The sequence below is a fragment of the Arabidopsis lyrata genome (assembly GCF_000004255.2).
Source record: "Arabidopsis lyrata subsp. lyrata unplaced genomic scaffold ARALYscaffold_3, whole genome shotgun sequence".
Lineage (NCBI taxonomy): Eukaryota > Viridiplantae > Streptophyta > Magnoliopsida > Brassicales > Brassicaceae > Arabidopsis > Arabidopsis lyrata.
In genome coordinates this window covers 5,005,390-5,026,736 of record NW_003302553.1, presented here as the reverse complement: position 1 = coordinate 5,026,736, position 21,347 = coordinate 5,005,390, and the positions used below count along the sequence as shown (strand labels likewise).

General features: G+C 39.0%; 6 protein-coding genes across 10 annotated transcripts; 4 read left to right on the top strand and 2 right to left on the bottom strand.

The window, feature by feature from the left end:
• The first annotated feature begins 3,226 nt into the window (after positions 1 to 3,226).
• On the top strand, positions 3,227 to 7,003 carry LOC9318846 (telomere repeat-binding protein 3). 2 transcript variants are annotated; one of them, XM_021032573.1, is made up of 9 exons: positions 3,227 to 3,546; positions 4,064 to 4,154; positions 4,250 to 4,970; positions 5,060 to 5,233; positions 5,397 to 5,476; positions 5,589 to 5,824; positions 5,934 to 6,239; positions 6,334 to 6,397; positions 6,483 to 7,003. In XM_021032573.1, exons 2-9 carry the CDS (start codon positions 4,083 to 4,085, stop codon positions 6,684 to 6,686), a joined length of 1,857 nt encoding a protein of 618 aa, XP_020888232.1. In that variant the 5' UTR covers positions 3,227 to 3,546; positions 4,064 to 4,082; the 3' UTR covers positions 6,687 to 7,003. The 2 variants fall into 2 exon arrangements, with proteins under 2 accessions (XP_020888232.1, XP_020888233.1); XM_021032574.1 differs by having other exon boundaries at positions 4,039 to 4,154.
• A 90-nt stretch (positions 7,004 to 7,093) lies between these two features.
• Positions 7,094 to 10,847, bottom strand: LOC9320977 (factor of DNA methylation 3). 2 transcript variants are annotated; one of them, XM_021032568.1, is made up of 9 exons: positions 10,600 to 10,847; positions 9,942 to 10,350; positions 9,285 to 9,824; positions 8,976 to 9,157; positions 8,814 to 8,903; positions 8,447 to 8,734; positions 8,028 to 8,237; positions 7,555 to 7,807; positions 7,094 to 7,455 (listed from the first exon to the last, which is right to left on the bottom strand). In XM_021032568.1, the coding sequence occupies exons 2-8, from the start codon at positions 10,315 to 10,317 to the stop codon at positions 7,577 to 7,579; spliced, it is 1,917 nt and encodes a 638-aa protein (XP_020888227.1). In that variant the 5' UTR covers positions 10,318 to 10,350; positions 10,600 to 10,847; the 3' UTR covers positions 7,094 to 7,455; positions 7,555 to 7,576. The 2 variants fall into 2 exon arrangements, with proteins under 2 accessions (XP_020888227.1, XP_002882779.1); XM_002882733.2 differs by having other exon boundaries at positions 9,942 to 10,359; positions 10,600 to 10,732.
• Positions 10,370 to 11,435, top strand: LOC9318845. Its single transcript, XM_021032684.1, is given in 3 exon segments — positions 10,370 to 10,676; positions 11,082 to 11,151; positions 11,153 to 11,435. Coding segments are annotated over 3 exon segments (486 nt in total). The 5' UTR covers positions 10,370 to 10,423; the 3' UTR covers positions 11,316 to 11,435.
• Positions 11,436 to 11,570: 135 nt separating this feature from the next.
• Positions 11,571 to 14,290, bottom strand: LOC9320976. Its single transcript, XM_002882732.2, has 8 exons — positions 13,889 to 14,290; positions 13,574 to 13,777; positions 12,774 to 13,501; positions 12,582 to 12,681; positions 12,448 to 12,507; positions 12,286 to 12,372; positions 12,086 to 12,193; positions 11,571 to 11,988 (listed from the first exon to the last, which is right to left on the bottom strand). The coding sequence occupies exons 1-8, from the start codon at positions 13,997 to 13,999 to the stop codon at positions 11,671 to 11,673; spliced, it is 1,716 nt and encodes a 571-aa protein (XP_002882778.2). The 5' UTR covers positions 14,000 to 14,290; the 3' UTR covers positions 11,571 to 11,670.
• Positions 14,291 to 14,750: 460 nt separating this feature from the next.
• On the top strand, positions 14,751 to 17,021 carry LOC9320975 (DNA replication complex GINS protein PSF2). 2 transcript variants are annotated; one of them, XM_002884863.2, is made up of 9 exons: positions 14,751 to 15,021; positions 15,440 to 15,522; positions 15,605 to 15,679; positions 15,768 to 15,882; positions 15,961 to 16,060; positions 16,153 to 16,183; positions 16,270 to 16,359; positions 16,462 to 16,614; positions 16,706 to 17,021. In XM_002884863.2, the coding sequence occupies exons 2-9, from the start codon at positions 15,475 to 15,477 to the stop codon at positions 16,724 to 16,726; spliced, it is 633 nt and encodes a 210-aa protein (XP_002884909.1). In that variant the 5' UTR covers positions 14,751 to 15,021; positions 15,440 to 15,474; the 3' UTR covers positions 16,727 to 17,021. The 2 variants fall into 2 exon arrangements, with proteins under 2 accessions (XP_002884909.1, XP_020888307.1); XM_021032648.1 differs by having other exon boundaries at positions 15,396 to 15,522.
• On the top strand, positions 17,013 to 21,326 carry LOC9320974 (probable sulfate transporter 4.2). 2 transcript variants are annotated; one of them, XM_002884862.2, is made up of 17 exons: positions 17,013 to 17,565; positions 17,743 to 17,791; positions 17,880 to 18,081; positions 18,190 to 18,358; positions 18,457 to 18,522; positions 18,610 to 18,717; positions 18,827 to 18,934; positions 19,142 to 19,207; positions 19,342 to 19,402; positions 19,560 to 19,687; positions 19,834 to 19,875; positions 19,971 to 20,087; positions 20,234 to 20,285; positions 20,381 to 20,519; positions 20,607 to 20,695; positions 20,779 to 20,855; positions 20,943 to 21,326. In XM_002884862.2, the coding sequence occupies exons 1-17, from the start codon at positions 17,269 to 17,271 to the stop codon at positions 21,204 to 21,206; spliced, it is 2,034 nt and encodes a 677-aa protein (XP_002884908.1). In that variant the 5' UTR covers positions 17,013 to 17,268; the 3' UTR covers positions 21,207 to 21,326. The 2 variants fall into 2 exon arrangements, 1 of the variants encoding a protein (XP_002884908.1); XR_002333372.1 differs by lacking the exon at positions 20,943 to 21,326 and having other exon boundaries at positions 17,149 to 17,565; positions 19,971 to 20,091.
• Positions 21,327 to 21,347: the final 21 nt, after the last annotated feature.

The following is a 21,347-nucleotide window of genomic DNA, read 5'->3' as shown; positions in this document are numbered from 1 at the left end:
GATCAATTTTTGTCACTAGATGTTAGATATTTTCTAAAAAAGTATTAAGTGAAATTTAATAATTTTAATAGTACAAGATATTGACATATGTCAAAAGCAAATTTTATTAAAAGCAAAAAAATCTTGATAATTAGAAGGTTAAGTTTTTTCTGTATGCATATATACATTATTGGGAAAAATGCAAAAAGAAAACAGTAATATCAGCCTTGATTTATAAATACTGCATATATACGCTCCATCTAATTTTTTTTTTTTTTTTTTACCAAGAGGTTCGGGGCCGAAGCCCTTAATCTCCCCAGGATTTGGGGAAGACTAGGTGAAAGCCCCTGGCCAAATGGAAATGATTAGCACTTTTGCGCTTGAGGAGAATCGATCTCTGGCCTGGACCAACAGGGCGACTCCTCTTCAAGTGAAAGCCACTAGACCACGACCACTTGGTTCTCCATCTAACTTAAAACATCAATCGAATCTCTATAGTCTATAGTAACGAATCTAACGATGTATAATACTATAATTGATCGATTATAACTTAAGCTCCATACTTCATGTTGAATTTCCGTAGACCACTTTTGATGCTTTGTTTTTTTTTTCTTTATAGAACGTCATTGTCATCCGTTTGTGCCATGAGGCGGCTTAACCATGCAACCGCCCAAGATTTTATATCAGTACTCTCCTGTCTTCTAATTTCTCTTTGCTTTTCTTTTTTTCTTCTAAATTTGGCCCTTTTTTAATTATAATCCATTTACCTACCTACAAATCTCAGAATACCAACAAACCGTACCAAAATGTATCTACGAGGGACACGCGCGGCGATTACTGGAAGGGACACGCGCAGCGATTTATCAAAGAGAACGACGCTACAGTAACCAAACCTAGATCTCGATCTCTGCCTCTCCGGTCATGGTGCTCCTCACCGGTGGCCGGAGAGGGCTTCTCTCTCTTTCCCCTTCCTCTCTGTTATCTTCTCCGCCTCCCCTTTGAAGTTTCGGTGGTGTCCAAATTCCGCTTGCTCTTCGTCTCTTGTTGGTGGTAAAGCGGCGAGTGGCCACGCACGGAGCAAAGGACGTGCGGCGTGTCTCTCTCTGTTTTAGGTTGTGGCTTTGATGCGGCGATTGTAGCAGCGGTGCGGCTCCTAACGGCGGGACCATCCTCCAGATCTGAGAAATTGGTGGTGCATCACCGTGTTTCTTCAGACGTCGTCGTTCCTCTTGTGGTTTGGGCACTTCGGCGAGTTCTCGGTGTGACGGATCTTCTCTTTTCGGGTCTCTCCGCCTTAGTTTTCTCCAGCTCCGGTGATGGTGTGATTGATCCGACGGACTTCTCTTGTGGATGCAATTCACGGAGTCGTTTTGGCTCTTGTGGTTTGTTCGTGGTGGTTAGTGACGTTGTGGGTTTTCGTTTGGTGGTCGACGTCTCTCCTCCATTGGTGGGCAGTTGAGGGTGGTAGCCTCTTTGTCATGGGTATGGATTCTCCGTGTCCATTGGGTTTCGTCCCTTTTGCTTCATCTCCGGTTTGCTTTCAGGTGGAGTTTTGGTGTTCATGGTGTTGTCGGTGTCGGTTCAATTTGTGAAGGTGAGCTTTTGGGTGTTATGGCTAGGTTCCCCGAGTGTTGATTAGAGGCGGCGGATAGGTCTAAGTGGCATCGCTAACTCGTTGAGCTAGTGTAGAAGTCCGCGGTTGTCTGTACGTTTTTGCGTTAGTTCTCGGAGAAGCTGTAGGCTACTATCTCGAGGTTTTAAGGACGGGCCTCGGGTAGTTCGGCTCGTGGCAACAACGATGAGGATTCCAATACTTCGGTATTGTGGCAATCACGCAAATTTCCGAGTTTCGCGGACTCGGAATCGGTGTTTCTTCTCGCGACTTGGCCATAATTTCTCAACAGCGATCCCAAACTTTTTGATTAGTAATGTTGTTTTTTATTTTCTGTAGCGTGCTTTTATCCGTTCTTGTTTTCTCTGTAACTTCTATCAAAAATCTCAAAATGGTATATAATTTCACCTTTTACCAAAAAAAAAAAAAAAAAAGTACCTACGAGATTTCAATATGATTGAAGTGCATGCAGCATGTGTATATGTTTCTAGAACGGAAGAAATGTATACGTATTTTTTTCGTGACATACATCTAATAACGAAAGCATGCATGGCCACAATTATCACATATCCAAAAAAATTGATAGTACAAATTAAAAGTGAAACGAGCGCGGATACATCAACTAGATCTATGAACTTTTGATATATCTTTCATGCATATACTGAAGAAACAGTGGTTCTCTATTACGACATATACATTCTCCCAATATATAACGTATAATTATTATAAAACCCTAATAAGCAATATTTGCATAATAATCATGAATTCAGCGAAAGCTTATTAGCAAATGATTGGAAGTTCATATTTGTGGAGAATGTATGATCATTTTCATTTTCCTAGTAGCTTTACGATAGAATGGTCCGACCCGACCCATTTACCAATTGTCATGCGGCCCATATTCACGAAGGTTATAACTTACAAGGGTCCATGACCAGCCACATATGTAGACACGCTCAGAAGTCCAAGACGACATAACAAAGTATTCGATTCAACACCCGGCCTTATTTATATTAGATTCAACACATTTCGATTCTTACATTAATATGCTTTAGTCCATGAGATTGGCGCATCCAACACACGAACATGATCATTCACAAGATAAACTAAATACCTTAAACACAGAACACGTTCGTTTTGGCCCCATTAGCACATGCTTCAACATGTCTTAACATATAAACAATTTCCATCAAGAAATTCATGTTATCACTCAAGTTTAGTGAACACTTAAAAAACCTTGTGACGACGTTATTACCAAAGCAATAGACTTGTCACAGGCTTTCCTCTACCCACGTGGAAGATAAAGACAGCTTTTGTAGTACTAGGAGTATATTAAAAAGACCCCACTCCAATCACAAACAGCACTATTGCATTGTTTTTATCCGATCCCTAAAATTAAAGATTCTTCTGACAAACCTATCTTCTTTCTTTAAGGGGTTATGAAATGAATGATGAAAAAAAAAAAAAAAAAAGAAATGAATGATGATTCCCCGAGAGAGAGGGTGACCCTCAATAGCCGGTTAGCCGGAGAGAAGGGTTTTACCATAAATTAACAAAGGGTGACCGTCAATAGCCGGTTAACCGGTTTACTTCAACTGCCTCATCTCAACCCATTGTTATTTGTGTGGTCAATAAAAACTTTTTAATTATTTGTTTATGAGATTTATTATATAAAAAAGGGTTTCTGTTTCATTGGGGCTTTTCACGTCTTCTTCCTTCTCTCTTTTCTAAGGACAACGACGGATTCTTACCGCAACAAAAAAAAAAAAATAACTCGAGAATTCTTCATTTCTTTAAATCTCAGAATCTCGAGTTTCTGTATAGATAGATGCTAATTTGTCTTTGTACATTGTTATACATAAAACAAAATTCAAATCGGGTATGGGGAAATTTGAGTTTTAGTTTGCGTGATCTGTAATAATAAGTGGTTCGCGATCAAGAAAACTGGTGGCTGATAGGTGAGTTTTTTTTTTTTTTTTTTTTAATCGCAATTGACTTACCGATCTGTAAAATTCAGGGTTTTTGGGTGATTTTAGATCCTTGACTCTGATCCGGTTTTCGAAAGAATTTGTTCGACATCTGATCGGTTACTGTTTCTTTTCATCTTGACTGGTTTTGTTAATTGGAGTTGTAAGCAGTTTCTGGCATTTGAGTCTTTAACTCTGTCTTGTTCAATTTTACTAACGCTTTTACATTTCCATTTCTTGGTTTTATGCTTTTCTTAGATCAAAGGCTCGGCTTTGTTTGTATTGATCTGATCTATATTTGGTTACCGTTGATGATTCTTGTTGCTACTTTCTGATTATGCATTTGTCCAATTCAATGTTTTGATCTATAATCCTGAAATGCCTAACATCATCATTTGGCTTCTCTATAAATTGTATTCTCATCATGATTAGTCTAGCTAATGATGATCTGAATGTAAATGTTTGTGCTCTCATTCTTTGCAGTGTTTCTTTTGTTTTGTGTTGCTAGTGATATGCATATCTGAGAGATGGTGTTCAAGAGGAAGTTAGATTGCCGCTTTGATTTCCCCAATATTCCCAGGGCTCCTCGTTCATGCAGGGTCAATTATCACTGTCGTTCATCTGGATCTGTTAGCTCAATGTCATGATTTGCGTTCTGATGAATTTTAATTTTGGTTGTTTTTATTTTTTACAGAGGAAGGTCCTAAACAAGAGGATTGATGATGATAATGACACTCAGATCTGTGCAATTGACTTACTAGCTTTGGCTGGAAAGATTCTACAGGAAAGCGAGAGTTCCTCCGCGTCGTCCAATGCATTTGAAGGGAATAATCACGATAAAGAAATTAAACAAGAGCAAGATGATAAATGCAAGCCTATTAAATCCGAGTCTTCTGACCAAGGAAACTCTGTGTCAAAGCCTACTTATGAAATCTCTACTGACAAGTGTGTGGTGAACAGTTTTTCATTTCCGGATAGTGACGGCGTTTTGGAGCGAACTCCTATGTCTGACTACAAGAAGATTCATGGTTTGATGGACATGGGTGATGTTAATGTGAATACTGGGTTTGACCAAGGAGAAGCAACTGATTGCTTGGGAGATGGAGGCTTAATCACTGATACTTGCAACTTAGAGGATGCAACTGCGTTAGGTGTGCAGTTTCCGAAATCAGTCCGTGTGGGTGGTGATCTAAAATCACCATCCAGCTTGGATATGACCCCTAATGGTTCCTATGCTAGACATGGGAGTCATACTAACCTAGGTAGTAGAGATGATGATGAAAATTTTTATAGTTACCTGAAACTTAGCAATAAATTTAAGTCGTATAGGTCTCCTACAATTCGAAGAATAAGAAAGTCGCTGTCGTCCAAATACTGGAAACAAGTTCCCAAAGATTTTGGACACAGTAGAGCTGGTAAGTATCACAGCCTGCTTCACTTATCTTTGAACACATTTCTTCTTTTTGTGATTCGCCCTGTTCTTACTTTGAACATGGATGTCTAGATGTCGGTGTAAAGACTCTTTATCGCAAAAGAAAATCATGTTATGGATACAACGCATGGCAGCGTGAGATCATTTATAAGAGAAGAAAATCACCTGACAGAAGCTCGGTCGTAACTTCTGATGGAGGACTCAGTAGTGGAAGTGTTTCCAAGTTACCCAAGAAGGGAGATACAGGTGGTTATTGTAGTCTATCTCAAAACTCTTCAGTTATTTCATCTTAGCTGTTGTGGTCCTCTCAAAGGGCTCCCATGGTACTTGACCGGATGGTATATGATACTGAGACATTTATCCGGAGACGGGATAATGTGGTTCTCATGTATTTTTATCTCTGGTGCAGTAAAGCTAAGCATTAAGTCCTTTAGGATTCCAGAGCTTTTTATTGAAGTTCCAGAAACTGCAACAGTAGGATCACTAAAGGTACATGCCAATATCTATCTTCTTTTGTTCCCTCACCTATGTTTGGTTCTCTTGTGTGGACATTGAGGTGGTAACAAAATACCGTTTTGATCTTTGACCCTTTTGGTTGCAGAGGACGGTGATGGAGGCTGTCAGTGTTTTACTCAGCGGAGGAATACGTGTTGGGGTATTAAAGCATGGGAAGAAGCTTAGAGATGACAGGAAAACTCTGTCACAGACTGGGATCTCATGTGATGAAATTCTAGACAACCTTGGGTTCACCTTGGAGCCTGGTCCCAGCAAAGTTCCCCTACCTTTGTGTTTCGAAGATCCTGCTGTGCCAACCGACCCTACGAGTTTGTCTGAACGGTACTAAGAAATTCGCTATCATATCCTTGTGCTGCTTTAGTTGAATATCACTGGTGTTCATTCTTCTTGAAGATTCCTAAGCAAAAGCGGTTCTGAATTATCATCCCAGGTCTGCGGCGTCTCCCATGTTAGATTCTGGAATTCCCCATGCAGAGGACATGATTAATTCAGGAAATATTGTGGACAGTAACCTCGAATTAGTTCCATATCAGGGGGACATATCTGTTGATGAACCTTCATCGGATTCAAAAGAGCTTGTTCCACTTCCAGCCTTGGAAGTTAAGGCGCTTGCCATAGTTCCGTTGAACCAGAAACCTAAGCGTACTGAGCTAGCCCAGCGCAGAACCAGGAGACCCTTCTCTGTGACAGAGGTAGAAGCTCTTGTACAAGCAGTTGAGGAACTCGGGACTGGAAGGTATATAACACTAGTTCCACCATAACTCATGTGGTTTGGTCGTGGTTTAAAGTCAAAACTCAAAAGCTAATGGTCGATATATCTCATCACACAGATGGCGTGATGTGAAATTGCGTGCTTTCGAGGATGCAGATCATCGGACTTACGTGGACTTGAAGGTAAACACATTAGACACAAACATGTAATCTGGAACATATCACGTCTCACAGTAGCTTAATGTCTCAAGAACATGTGAATATGCAGGACAAATGGAAGACGCTTGTTCACACAGCAAGTATATCACCTCAGCAACGAAGAGGAGAGCCGGTGCCACAAGAACTCCTAGACAGAGTCTTGAGGGCATACGGGTATTGGTCGCAGCACCAAGGTAAACATCAAGCGAGAGGAGCTTCCAAAGATCCAGAGATGAACAGAGGTATAGCTCCTGAATCAGGTGTTTCAGTGTAAAAAAAGGAGGTACGCATTGGTGGGTGGGTGTACAGAAGCAAACAACACAATAAATCGAAAACTCAATTTCTGCAAAGATTAATTGTCTTTATTTCTCGTTTTTTTCCTCCTAAATACATTTTTTTTTCATTCTGCTTTGGCATCTGTAAATGACTCCAACTGGGATGAGATTCGTCCCTAACCAAATTTTTAGGTTCTATCTTTTTTTTTCTTTCAAAATTGTGTGATAATTCGGTCCATACAAGGGATCTTGTAATTTTAGACATTCTTTGTTGTTCTATCCTTTCTGGCAAGTGACAAGTCAACGTTCTTCATTATTTCGTTTTTTTTTATTTATAAACCAAATGTTATATTAATTTCAGCTCAAAGAAGTGAGAGTGATGTTGTGACAAAATGTGATAACCCAATTTGAAATATAATAAATACTGCTGCTCTATGATTTTTGGAATAATAAGACACAGTAACGTGTTTGTTATTGGTGGAAAGACCTAACTAAGCCAAAGTGTTCATTTCTTCACAAATTCATAAACTTCTCTAAGGTTTAGAAGCATCTAACAATGTTTGTTACTTATTTTCCTACAATGTTGAACCGTCAAGTGTAGAAACATAGTTCCAACTTCGAGCCCACATCCTAATTTGACGCCATCCTCCTCTAATTTACACCTACTTTCCAATTCTAAGACCCATATTCCATCAAAGACGAGAGACACTTGTTGAACCTTGCATTTGACATCTTTTATGCGCAAAACTTATTTTCCATCTCCTGCAACTGCAAAGTACAGTCCTCAGGTTAGCAAAATTCGAAAAAAACAACTATATAAGCAGAGGCAAACTTCGAAAGAGCTGGGATTTTTGGTAGTTAGTCTACCGGGTAAATGCAAATATAACATTTAAGGCTTGTGATGCTTCGCCTGATTCCATTGCTCCAGTAGACAAGTAACACCTTCCTCAAGCGTAGCCTTCCTGTCTTCTCTAAAGTTCCATAGCTCTGAGGAGATGTACCTTCCACTTGGATTATACTCGTTTATTTCCAGCAATGCATTTGCCACTGCTTGGTACGCATCATCCCCCAGTTCATTCTTCAGGGTTCTTAACTTCTCGTCATCCTCATCTATTACTTCCTGACAAAGATATCAACAGCTTCAGGGTTCTACATATCAAACACCAATCCATAAACTAAGGCCAACATGCATAAACAAATCTGCACATGTATTTGGCAGTCGTACGCATGCACATGAATGCAGTGGTCTTCTGCTAGCAACACTTAAGAAACATATTATTTAGGATGGAAAATAAAAACAAAATCGATTTGGATTTTGTGATATACAGGAGAAGGAATACCACTACTGTTTCTGCAGTCTCAAGCTTTATCCGTTTAAAAGGATGCCAATCTGGGTCCTTAAGATATTCCTCCCAAAGCTGGATAACTTCAACTGCCCAATCCTCTAAATCTTCTTGACAGTACTTTTTTCTCATTGCTTCCATAAACGGTTTGGTGTCAAGCTCCCCCATTCTCCTAACACCAATATGCGATCTCATGTCCCTCAAATTCTATAAATGCAATCAAAGTTAAGAAAAAACATTAGAGGGAAATTCAAGTAGTGTCTTTTCTGTTTTTAATGCATCCAACCACTCTAGCCTACCATGTCAGTATCATTCGAGTTTATAATGATATAACTCACAACATGCAAAGAGTAACCTAGCGACTCTATGAGACCAAATTTCAAAGAAAATTGTTCAAATATAATAGAGCTACATACACTTATCAATGCTCTTCGAGCTTCTTGAAGCTCATCATTGCTCTTCCGCTCTTGAACAACAAGATCTTGATTAAATTTATTTAAGTGTGCAAGCTCTCCTTCCGTCTCACTAAGGTCTCTGAGGAAGGTCTCCACCTTGTTCACAATTTCAGAACCACTGTCCAATTCCACGTGTCTCATCACGCTCAGCTGCCTTTTCAGTTGCTCGACCTCCAGTTCGAGCTCCTGCTTCTGATCAAGCTGCCTTTCTAGTGCAGCAATTCTCTTATGAAGCTTTTCCTTTTGCATCTAAGGTTAAAAACATGGCAGGACCCTGTCACATAAAGTTAAAGAACCAACCTTTTTAAAGAAGGAAGCATTCCCAGACCTTGTGATCTACAGCCAATCTTTGCACTTTCTCTCTGGTCTTTTGTTGTTCCACGGCAGCTAGTTGAGCGTAACTAAAAATAGCAGCATTCTGAAAATAGTGCCATTGAACAAATTTTAGAAGACGGAGAGGCAATCCAGAAATGAGCATGTTAGCATATACCTGTTCAAGCTCTTTTGCCACTATTTTCCTCTGTGTTTCATTCTCTGCCTCACGTTTTGCCAACTCCAACTCTCTAATTTCAAGTTCCTTTATCTGAGACTCCAGCTGCACCTTTTGCTTTTCATGATCAGCAAAAATCCTATTGAAGTGATCAGTCGATTTTTGTTGTCTTCCTGTCAGATCTTCAGATGCAAAACGGAAAATGTAACACGAATATAAACACCATCAATAGAAATATGTATAGCTGAGTGATGCAACAATACTTTGCTAAGGGGATATGAATACTGAAGATAGAAGGACAAAGCTCACCTGCATTGTAACCATGGAGAATCTTTTCTTTTTCTTGAGTCTCATACTTAAGTCGAATTGAATCCTGTGAATATTTTATCTCTAACTTTTTCAACCGATTTTGTTTGGTCTCAACCATTACGTTCAGACGCTGCAAAAGCTTTTGGTCTTTCCTTGCCTCTTCTTCTGCAAACCTAGAAATACTTTTGAGGTCACCCGTCTTCCGCAATTTTTCTCCTAAATAGGTAGCCCTATAGTAATCATCAACATTGGCAAGCCATGCATAAAGTCTCGAGTCAGTAGCACCACACAGCCAATCCTTTTTCCCATGACCATCTGCTTCATAGGCTTTCTTGAACACCAAAGCATCGTGAAGTCCGTTCCAATCTCTGTTAAATTCCACTATCCCGGTTCCTGAATGACCGAAACGGTCCCACACAGTACGAACTCTAATTGGGTTGAATCCTCTTCGGATTAATTCATCTCTAAGTTTTGGACCACTCTCTCCAGTACAAGACCGACCATCTTGTGTAATCGTCGTGGGAATATTAACCAAAACGCCTATCCCAGCCACAGACAAAAACTTCAGTTAGTAGAGGCTATAAATCCACATAGTGCTCTTAGATACTTGTAATGACATAGGAGATGGGCCTTAAAAAAGTGTGTGTCATTCATTACCTTTCCAAGGCCACACAAGTTTCTCGAATTGATCATCATCATAAACTAGAGGAGTATCGCCGCCTTCAGCAGGAGTGAGTGATGTTCTGGCTTTTAAGCGCTTAGATATTGTACTTGTAGCGTAATGTGCAAGATCTTTAATAAGGTATTTGGCAAGAGCACGGTGGCTTGCCTTCTCAGTCAAACTTCTTTTCTTGGATTTGCTATTACCAACTCCAGAAGCATGTTGAAGGATGTCAACATACAAACCAACCTTCTTCTTGTTATCGGGGCAATAGGGACACAGGAAAGTCCGGTAGGAGACTTTCACCTCGAGCTTTCCACTCTTGAGTTTTTTGTACAAACTTTTCTCAAAATCACTCAATTTGTTGTTCATCACCGCCTCCAGTGATTGTTTTACATCTACGAGCTGCATAATCTAAGTACATTGTAAGATCCGGAAAATATGTTCACTTCTCTGCTTAACACTCTCTCTATGTTTTATGAAACATGCATGTCTGATTTCTAGAGATATTATGAACAATTGGGGTCTAATGTTTCCTAGTGTTCACTATCGACTTATGAAATTGCAAAACTGAAGAAAAATACCCAAAACCCAGAAGCAAATTGGGAAAGAAACGATGAATGTCAAAGCAAAGAACACGTTTAAGAACTGTACCTGAGAAATCGCCTGTAGAGAAGAAGAGATATAGCTCGAGACTTCTTCAGCAGATTCTGGAGATCATAAGATATTTTGTTTCCCAATTAATTTCGATTTTTTTTTTTTTTCTAAGTTCGTTTCCATTTTCGAGAGAGAAGCAGCAAAAGGGCTTTGGAGATATTCCAAGAAATCTCTGTTTGTATTCCACGCGCTATGGTCGCGCGTTGAAGTCGTCGCAAGAGGGGATTTGTAAACCGGAGACAAAGATTGTGATTTGATGATACTTCGGTTCGGTTTAGGAAAGGCTTTAAGATGAGGGACTTCGAAAATTAATTCTGTAGGTTTTTTGAACAAGTCAATTGATGATATTTTCCTTTTTTTTTTGTTTAAGAATTGATTCCAACCATTCATATTTCCATTTTTTGTCGGAATTAAACATGATTCCAATTTCTTATTTAAAAAGACCTAAAACAAAACAAAGAAAGTTACTAAATAATTAGACATGAAGATCCTTCCATTGATGCTCATTGCCTTCGTCATACTCTTGTCTGCTCCGATCAAAGTTGTTGGTTGCAAATTGTTTAGTTGCCATCGATAAAGGAACCAAACTGCCGAGTTACTGTTGTGGAAGACTGGTAAAGCCACAACCATGTGCTTGTAAGTATTTTATTAAGAACCCTGTCCTCTTGCCCAGACTTCTCATTGCTTGTCGTGTTCCTCATCCTAAGTGTTAAAGATCTACAAATTATACATTTACAACAATAATACAGCACACTTATTTTGACCGGTATTTGTAATCTACTGATTTGTATATCATAATCTAGATTTAAAATAAAGGTTTTTATTAATACATAGTATGTCATCCCTAACTCGCAGCTTTCTCATGTCACAAACGATTATTCTTCTATTTGTGATGTAATAATGATTCTCGACCTTTATGGAATGTATTGGAGTTACTATTTTAGTATTTTGATTGTTTCCATGCATGATTAATCAAAATTCTCTATAACTTCATTTTCTTTTTAAAAAACACACATATAGAATAATCGTATTTTCAAGGCTCAAATACTACAATTGAAGGATTAGATTTTACAAAGGCAAGAGATAACGAAACTCGTATTCGTGAGACCTCACTTCTATCATTTTTTTCAATTGGGATTCACCTTTCTTGTTCAACCACTCGACCGCTGTTTCCTTGAGCTGCAAGCAACGTTGGACTGGTGGTAATTGGCTGCATATCCATTCAATTAACGACCCTTCATCCTCAGCGAAATCCCGTAGACGTTTGTGCAGGAATCGCGGAATCACAATCTTTTTCCTTCCCGATACACCGATGGAAGCTTCTAGATACTCTGTTCTTGCTTTGATTAGTTCGTTCACAACATCTTCTGCTGTATAGACTCTCAACTGCATCATGTATATATAGGTGATGAACAAACATGCTTTGTTAGTTACTACCTTTGAGGCAATACTTATCAAATTTGAACGAATTTAGTGAACTTACAGCAGGTGAGGACCAATCTCCACGACAAAGCACGAACATTAGGTTTGGCTCTACGCATCTGAATCCGTAGCGTTGCTGTATTCTTACTTCGCTTTCACCGGCTGAAACCTTTTTATTCGGATGAAGAACAAAAAAAAAATTCAATATTGATTATAACAACTTCAGAGGGTTAATTATATGACATCAGTATGAGTACTTACAGATTCCCTAGGTTCGCATGGACTCAGCAAGATGGATCCTTCGATATCTAGAGCAGACAGTTGAGTACCTCCCACGTCAATTGTTGCCTACAACACAAGTCAATTTGATTAATTATTTTAAGTATGAGATGTTATAGATGTTTCTTGTTTTGTATTAGTTACCATTTTCAGAATAGTCAGTAGTTTCTCTTTTGATGAAGGTAGTCCGTGTTCCAAAAATCCCTGCAATCAAACAAAGTTATTTTCCGAAATCTTGACTTTGCTTCAACTAAATATGTATTGAGATTTGGAATTACATTCATAACGCAGGCGTTGTAGGTATTGATCCAGAATGCCATCTTTTTCTTGTGGTTCAAGAAACTCAAATCGACTTTGCTCAACTTCTCCTTCAAAACCCTGCATGTGTCATGTGTGTGTAATTATACATAGATCATGAGATTCTGTGTTCTCATCAGATTTTTAAGAAGGAAATCTAAAATTTTAAGTACCTCAAATTGACAAGAGAAGTGGAGCAATCGGATAAACGGCTAACATCAATGGAGGTTCGAGTGATATGGATGAAGTTCTTGTACTCTCCTATGTCTCTAAGAGAAGTCCCCATCACAGCTCCGTAAGGATCAAGATTCGATGCGTTATGGTCATACACCGATTTGCGTTTGAAAGAAGCGTTCTTGAGGTGTGTAAGGCTCAGCTTTGAAACAGTTTTTGACCCTTCTCGTTCACGCGAAGACCTGTTGAGTTCCAGATAGATTCCCATCAAGCACTTCACCAGATCTTCCGATACTCCGTTTGGTGTCGTCTCTTGCACATTCTTACTCTCTTGTGTTCTTGATGTTCCATCAGAAAAAGTCGAAGAATGGATTCTTGATGAGAACTCCATAGATGATCCAATTGACGCATGAGTACGAGGACTGTTCATTTGAATATCCTTGACAATATGATGATCTGCATAACTCTGGGACTTGGATCTGTGTTTTAGATCCTCAGATCTCATCTTTATAATGTCATTGTCAGCGTCGCAAGGAAGATGATTCTGCCTTTGTAGTAGTCTCTTAGGATTCATCATCCTCTCTTCTTCTCCTTGATCAATACTGGCTTCAAGTTCTTTATTCTCTTTTTTCTCACTATACACATCAAGTTTCAAGTCTTGGATTCGTTTCTCAAGACAGAGTATCTCTGCCTCAACCGTCGCAAGCTCTTCTATAAGCTCCTGAACCTATACAAAACTCAAAATCAAGTTCCACCATTTCATTCATTCAAATTACGCCTTAACTCGAGATTGACTTACCTGAGGAGGAAGAAGCAGTAAAGAGAGACGAGGCTGAGACATGACGGGTCCACGATGCATATCACGTAGAGCCTTGTTTAGTGCTTGTTCGTCCTCTAGCTCTCCTTGCATTTTCATCACTTCTTTTTGAAGAATTCGCTTTTGCTTCTTCTTTAACAAATCATTCTTCTCTTCTTCGCTCTTTTGCTCATTCAGTTTTGATGGCTGCAACAAAACCGATCAGAACAAAAGAATAGATATAAGCATGATTTAGGTTTCCATATCTCATTGTTGGGATTCCAAATATGATGTTATATATATACGAGTTTGACTTACTTGTTGTTGCAGGGGCTGGGGGTGACGACGATGATGATCAAGAAGAGCCGCAACGCTAACGCCAGGTTGATCTTTGGTTTCGTCTTCCACAAGTAAGTCTTCCAGTTTCATTTTTGTGTTGTTTGGAGTCGAGAGAAACTAAAAGCAAATTTGGTGAAGCATTACAAAAAAAAGACAAACTAATGTAGGAAGATATGATGAGGTGATAAATAACACAGTCGTGCCTCCAATCAAGTCGTATGTTGATTCACCTATTGGTTTGGATCCTTTTTTTTAAGGATTAGGAGAAAGTCGTCATGACGTGAAAGCCATGAACACAAAAGAGTTTGATTCTGGTTAGAGAAGAAAATTTAGATTTTAATAAAACAAAAACATTACCTTATTCTTTAAGAATACAGCACAACATTGCTTTACCATCTCTCGTTTGACTCAATATAAAATTTAGTGGTTGTTTGATTCGATTTGTGTTATAAACCACATGTTGGATGGACTCCATAACCGTGGACCTTATGCATATTCTAGAAGGCCCATGTCCATGTCCTAGAAGGCCCATGCCCATGTTCTTGAAGATTCTCCTTATGACGGCCTATATGGTTAGAGAAGAAAATTTAGATTTTAATAAAACAAAAACATTACCTTATTCTTTAAGAATACAGCACAACATTGCTTTATCGAAATCTCATTCATTAATCAATAGAACAACACAGTTTACAACAATTTGTTTGTTTTTCAACTACAACAAGTGTTATTTATCATCAATTAGATATAAAATTGATTTGGTTTATAATTCCGGTTTTGGTTTGAGTTCGGTTAAATTAAAAATACCGGTCTAACCGAAACCTATCGGAGTTTTAGTTTCCCGCTACACTGAAATCGGATTTCCCGCCAACGTAGAAAGCCGCATCGACAGTCGAATGTGTCTCTCTCTATATTCTCGTCTTCTTCTACTTGATTTCGATTTTTCTTTCCTGGGTTTGCTAAGCTAGATCCATTTCCTCCTCTTCGACCTAAGTGATCGCTGATTTTTCAATCTTCGGGAGTTTCCGGTGTTGGGGAATTTCATTTACTTTCTGTTCGTAGGAGATTGGAAGAGATCGATCTGAAATTTCAGGAATCACACAAAATTTACCCAGGTAACTCGACCTCATATCACAAATCAGGAACAGAGGATTCTCTTCTTACAATAATATCCGGCGTTCTTTTTAAAATTAGTCCTCAGAATTTGCGAAATTTCATTGTTGGATCACTAGATATTTTTAAAGATTTACTGTTTCATGATGCTGCTGAAATTGGAAGTGGATATGTGCTAGAAAATAAGGATGAATTTTCTGTAGACAAGGTGTTTGATTAAATGTCTCTACCAAGGATAATTTTTCCACCCTTTGTTTTGGGCTATTGATACAAGCTAGATTTTTACTCTCTCCACTAATTTTGAGGTTTGTCAACTTTGTTTTAACATGTTCTTTAGATTTCAGAAGGTTTTGTATTTTGTCTCTATTTTGATCAGGGTTTCTCTGCCTTCTTTGTATTATACCACATGTTTGCATTTAGGTCTGGAAACTGAGATTTCTTGAGATAATACATCAATGGCTGGCCAGACTGATCCTCATACTTCACTATTTTCTCCACAAGAGGTCCTTTTTCTCCTCTTTACTTGTATGCGTTTCTTTGTGTACAGTCTGCAATGGTATAATTGATTAGCTATAATCATACCAGGTTGAGTTTATGGCAGAGGACGAACTGGTGGAGATTGTTCCTAATATGAATATGGAGCAACTCAATTTCATCAGTGTAATCTTTCTTGTTTTATGCAATCCTGAAATCAATGCCCTTGGAGCCTTTTTGTTAACCATGTGATTAATATGTGAACCAATGACAGGGCGATTTCGGTCGGTTCATTCCTCAGATTCCGACAAAGGTGCCTCTGTGGCTTGCAGTGGCACTGAAGAGGAGAGGAAAATGCACTTTCCGGCCTCCTGGGTGGATGTCTGTTGGTAAGACAAGATAAATTTTAAATGCTAAGGAAAATGAGGAGTGTTAACTTTCCTGTTACTTCTTTGTTTGTGAACTAGATAATTTGACTCAGATCTTGGAAGCAGAACGTGAATCTCAGTCGACATTTCAGGCATTACCATTTAGTTACGTGGAAATTGCCAGACTACTTTTTGACCAGTAGGTTCTTAGGCTCTTCTTGTTTCTTTGCTTCCCTTTGCACTTAATATCATCAGAGGGTGCTTATGAGTATTTTAAATCACTTTTGGCAGTGCACGTGATGATATTCCAGACATGTATATGGTAATTTCTTATACATCTGAATTTGTCTCACATTCAAACCATGTGTTTGAATTAAGCTTTTATAGCCGTTTATGAATTTTCTATAGGTGAGATCCCTAGTCGAGGACATCAGAGATGTGCGGCTTCATAAACTCGAGACTAACTTGGGATCATTTCAAGGTACATCTGCAGTAAAGGTAACTGTTTTTTATTTCTTCATCTTGACATTGCCTTTTTCTCATTACCTCTCAAGAGTGATTGATTTGAATAATAACTAAATCTCTAACTTGAGAATGTAGATCTCTAATGTATCGGCAATGGAAGTGAACATAGTCCGCCCATTTGTGATAAGAGCCTTAGAAGCATTTTACAAGCATGACAAGCCAGAGGCTGATGTAGACAGAGACACCAGAAGTAGTAGACAACAGCGTGAAGCCAACAATGAACCAAGGGTAAGGCTCTTCGCACTTCTCACTCATTTTTTTTCTCTGTTTTTTTTTTTTTAGAAGACAAATACAAACCGCCACTACACATGTTTTACAGAGGCCCTTAAGGCAACGCTAGGGAGCTTATTCGTCTTTGCCTAAGTGAGAACAAGTCAGGTATCTTCTGTGCCAATGTTGGGCGAGCTCCCTGAGAAGTGAGAACACCAGCAACATGTATCGGTTTCAAGTATGTGGGCTAAATATCGAGCTGAGTGTTTTTTTATATGATATACAGTTTACTAGAGAGTAGAGCACAAAATGTTGTACGAACTCATAAAACCACCTAGTTTAATGAGATCATCTAACTATGAAAAATGATCGAATTTTAAAATTGAAGGAATGATGAACTTGAATCATGACAGGATATTTAAAGATGGTACTGTTTTAGTCAAAGGCTTATACTAAACAGTAAACAACTAAACAAACAAACATGCTGATTAATAGTATTATTAAGACACGCAATCATGTTATAAAGCATTAATATAAAGTTACGAATGTAGCTGCCATTTCGTCCTTATCCATCCCAAACTGGCACTACGCTATTCTCTGTTTCTTCATGCTACAATCAGTGATACGTCTCTCTTCACGTTGATCACATTCTTCTCTATCCCACCAATTCCGATGTCTCTCGCCGTCAAGGATCTCTCCACCGCTTCGTCCTCTTCATCCACGGCGATTCCGGTGAAGATCATTCCTCTCCAGCATCCCGATTCCACCTCTTCTGATCCTCACTGTCACTCCATTCCCTTCAATGATTTCTTCTCCCGATGGACGGTGAAGATCAAGCGTATGACGTTCTTCGACTGGATTGATACCATATTTCCTTGCTTCCTTTGGATTCGGACTTACCGGTGGCATCAATACTTTAAGCTCGATCTTATGGCTGGTATCACCGTCGGTATCATGCTTGTTCCCCAGGTCATTTTCTATTGATTGTCGTTTCTGTTGATTATATTTACCCTGAAATTCTACCATCTAGAGATCGTCTATGTATAGAAAGTGTGAATCACAGGAACTCTAATGAGTATGTTTGTACTTCTTCTTGGTTAAGTGAGTTTAGTTTCTAATAACTTCCGTTTTGATGGATTTGAGCAGGCAATGTCGTATGCAAGGTTAGCTGGGCTTCAACCAATATACGGTCTATGTGAGTTCAATACCCTTTTATGAATTCATCAATGTGATACTAAGCTATTCCCAATTTTGCATTTAGTTATTAATCTTGTTTGGTGCAGACTCCTCATTTGTGCCTGTATTTGTGTATGCCGTTTTCGGTTCATCCCGTCAGCTTGCAGTTGGACCTGTAGCATTAGTTTCCCTTCTCGTCTCTAATGCCTTGGGTGGAATTGTTGATCCATCTGAAGAGTTATACACTGAGCTTGCCATTTTGCTGGCTCTTCTGGTTGGGATATTTGAGTGCATTATGGGGTTCTTGAGGTGATTATAGTCTTCTCTTTACGGCTACTGCTTTAGCTTACTTGTGCAAGAAAGTCCTGTATTTTTTGTAGTGTTAGAACAAGTTGTTCGTTTGTTTTTTCAACCCAGGCTTGGATGGCTTATTCGTTTCATAAGTCACTCAGTCATTTCTGGATTTACAACTGCTTCAGCTGTTGTGATTGGGTTATCCCAATTGAAATACTTTCTAGGGTATAGCGTTTCTCGGAGCAGCAAGATTATGCCAGTAATTGAGAGCATAATAGCTGGAGCTGATCAGGTTTGGTCTTCAGATTCTTAATGGTGTTGCAATTCCTTTTGGTTCAACATACCTCCTATGCCTACTTGTATAACTTCATCTGAATTTCTGTTTTGCAGTTTAAGTGGCCACCTTTCTTGTTGGGATCTACCATTCTGGTGATCCTTTTAGTAATGAAGCATGTGGTATGAGCCTTGTTCTTCCCTGTGTCCGTAGGATTGTTCTTATGTTCCCTTACTATTATTATGCTAAGGCATCGCGTTCTGCGGCAGGGAAAAGCAAAGAAGGAACTTCAGTTCGTACGAGCAGCAGGACCGCTCACAGGGCTTGCTCTTGGTACAATGATTGCAAAAGTGTTCCATCCACCTTCCATCACACTGGTCAGATTGCTAAAGAATCAAATTCTTATATTTTTTCCCTATTGAAGCTACATACAGTATTTTGTGAGTGTTTGCAGTAATTGATTGCAAAGTTTTTAGGATTTCTCAGGTGGGAGATATACCTCAGGGACTTCCAAAGTTTTCTTTCCCAAAAAGTTTTGATCATGCTAAATTACTGCTTCCAACATCGGCTCTCATTACTGGTGTTGCCATCTTGGTGAGACATCATAGTCACTAACTTTTTCCTGGACTTACGCGAGGTGCAGCTGAACCTAATCATGAGAATCTGTAAATGGATGGATATTGCTGAGACATGGAGTAATTTGACCTCTTGAGAAGCAGAAGAGCGAGTTTCTTGATTAGTTTCAGCTGCAGTTTGTGCATGTTTGTGTTTTCTGATATGCTAGTTCGACTTTTTATCCAGGAATCTGTAGGTATTGCGAAAGCACTAGCCGCGAAAAATAGATACGAACTGGATTCAAATTCAGAGGTATTAACCCTATAAAAAAAATCAAGTGCTAGCGGCTAGCCCAAGTCTTACCATTAAATGTTGTACTTTGTTCTTTTAATCTCTACATCTTATGGTCGTTGAGAGTTCTGTCTGTTTCTCCCGTGACTTGACAGTTGTTTGGTCTTGGTGTTGCAAATATATTTGGGTCACTATTCTCTGCATATCCAACTACAGGTACGTAATCTTGACTGTTGAGATGAGTAATGCCATAACCTAGTGACAACATGTAATGTGTGTTTTCTATGGTAATTTCAAAACAAAAGGTTATAATATTTTCTAAGTTGTAGCCTGAATTTGATAAATCTGTTAATACCCTAAATGTATTATATAGGATCCTTTTCTAGGTCAGCGGTGAATAGTGAAAGTGAAGCCAAGACTGGCCTATCAGGCCTTGTAACAGGAATTATCATTGGATGTTCTCTACTGTTCGTGACCCCAATGTTTAAATTTATACCACAGGTTGGTCAGTGTTGAATATTTCTACTTCCACAGTCTTGTGCTCTCTTTTTTTTAACTTCATATTAATTCCTTATAAATCTGAAACTCTGGAGAATTTTGAAACTGAAATCTGGCTCCTAACTCCAGCTTGTTTCTCAAATTCGCAGTGTGCTTTAGCAGCAATAGTGATCTCTGCTGTTAGTGGCTTGGTAAGTTCAAATCAACCCACCAGAAAAGAATCCGGGATGTGTACTTACTGCCTTTGGTTATTGATCTTACCCTTTCTGGATGTTTACCATGTTAGGTGGACTATGAAGGGGCAATCTTTCTGTGGCGTGTGGACAAGAGAGATTTTACTCTTTGGACCATCACTAGCACTACCACTTTGTTCTTTGGAATAGAGATTGGGGTCCTCATTGGTGTGAGTATGTTCATACTCACGCAGCTCTATTTCTGTAGTCGATCATATCTCTTTGAAATTAAAAGGAGTGATGATGTTGAAAAGTAGGATAACATATGTGAATTGTGCAACGCTTTCTAAGGACCGAGTTGCTTGGAATTTATCAGGTTGGTTTTTCACTTGCATTTGTAATACACGAGTCTGCAAATCCTCATATAGGTGAGATGAGTTTCTGTTCAATTTGCTTGTTTTGTTTCTCAGAAATAGTTTTCACTCATATTCTTGATCACATTCCATTACATATGTTTTGGCAGCTGTCTTGGGGCGTCTTCCAGGAACCACTGTGTACAGAAACATGAAGCAGTATCCAGAGGCATACACTTACAGTGGAATTGTGATTGTTCGAATCGATGCTCCCATTTATTTTGCCAACATAAGCTACATCAAGGACAGGTGAAATTGACATTTGGTTCATGACTTGCCTTCTGTTATGATCCGCAGAAAGAATCAATACAACAACACCATGTTTCCAAATTGCAGGCTACGAGAATATGAAGTAGCTATCGACAAACACTCAAGCAAGGGACCAGATATGGAGAGGATCTACTTTGTTATCCTGGAAATGTCTCGTAAGTCCAATGTTTCTTCTATTCACAGTTCGAAACTTACAGAGGTGCTAAATCTAATCGAGAATTGGTTGGATGTAACACAGCTGTCACATACATTGACTCAAGCGCAGTAGAAGCCTTAAAAGATTTGTACGAGGAGTATAAAACAAGGGGGATTCAGGTGCAAACCTGATATCGTCATCCTTAATTTAGTACTTGTTTCTAAGTTGTCAACACCTTGATGATTAGTTGGTTTTCGATGGAGCAGCTAGCGATCTCGAACCCAAACAAAGAGGTTCTCTTAACTCTAGCAAGAGCAGGCATTGTGGAACTTATTGGCAAAGAATGGTTCTTCGTGAGAGTACATGATGCAGTCCAAGTTTGTGTTCATTACGTCAATACACCCACAAATGTTGAAGAAAGTAGCAAATCAAGCTTATGGAGAAGAAATGGCGCAAAAAACTCACCATCACACGCTGAAGTTGAACCCGACATAGTTTTAAAAGAACCATTGTTGTCCAGGGAGAAATAAAGAAATTAAACACTCCGATTCTTTTTGTAATAATATATGTATCAAATAAAGCATTCGCTTTGGTGGAGAACAATGTGATTCTCATTTCTCTGTTACATCCTTAAGAATCAATGTCTTACGTATGTATAGAGAACCGCAATA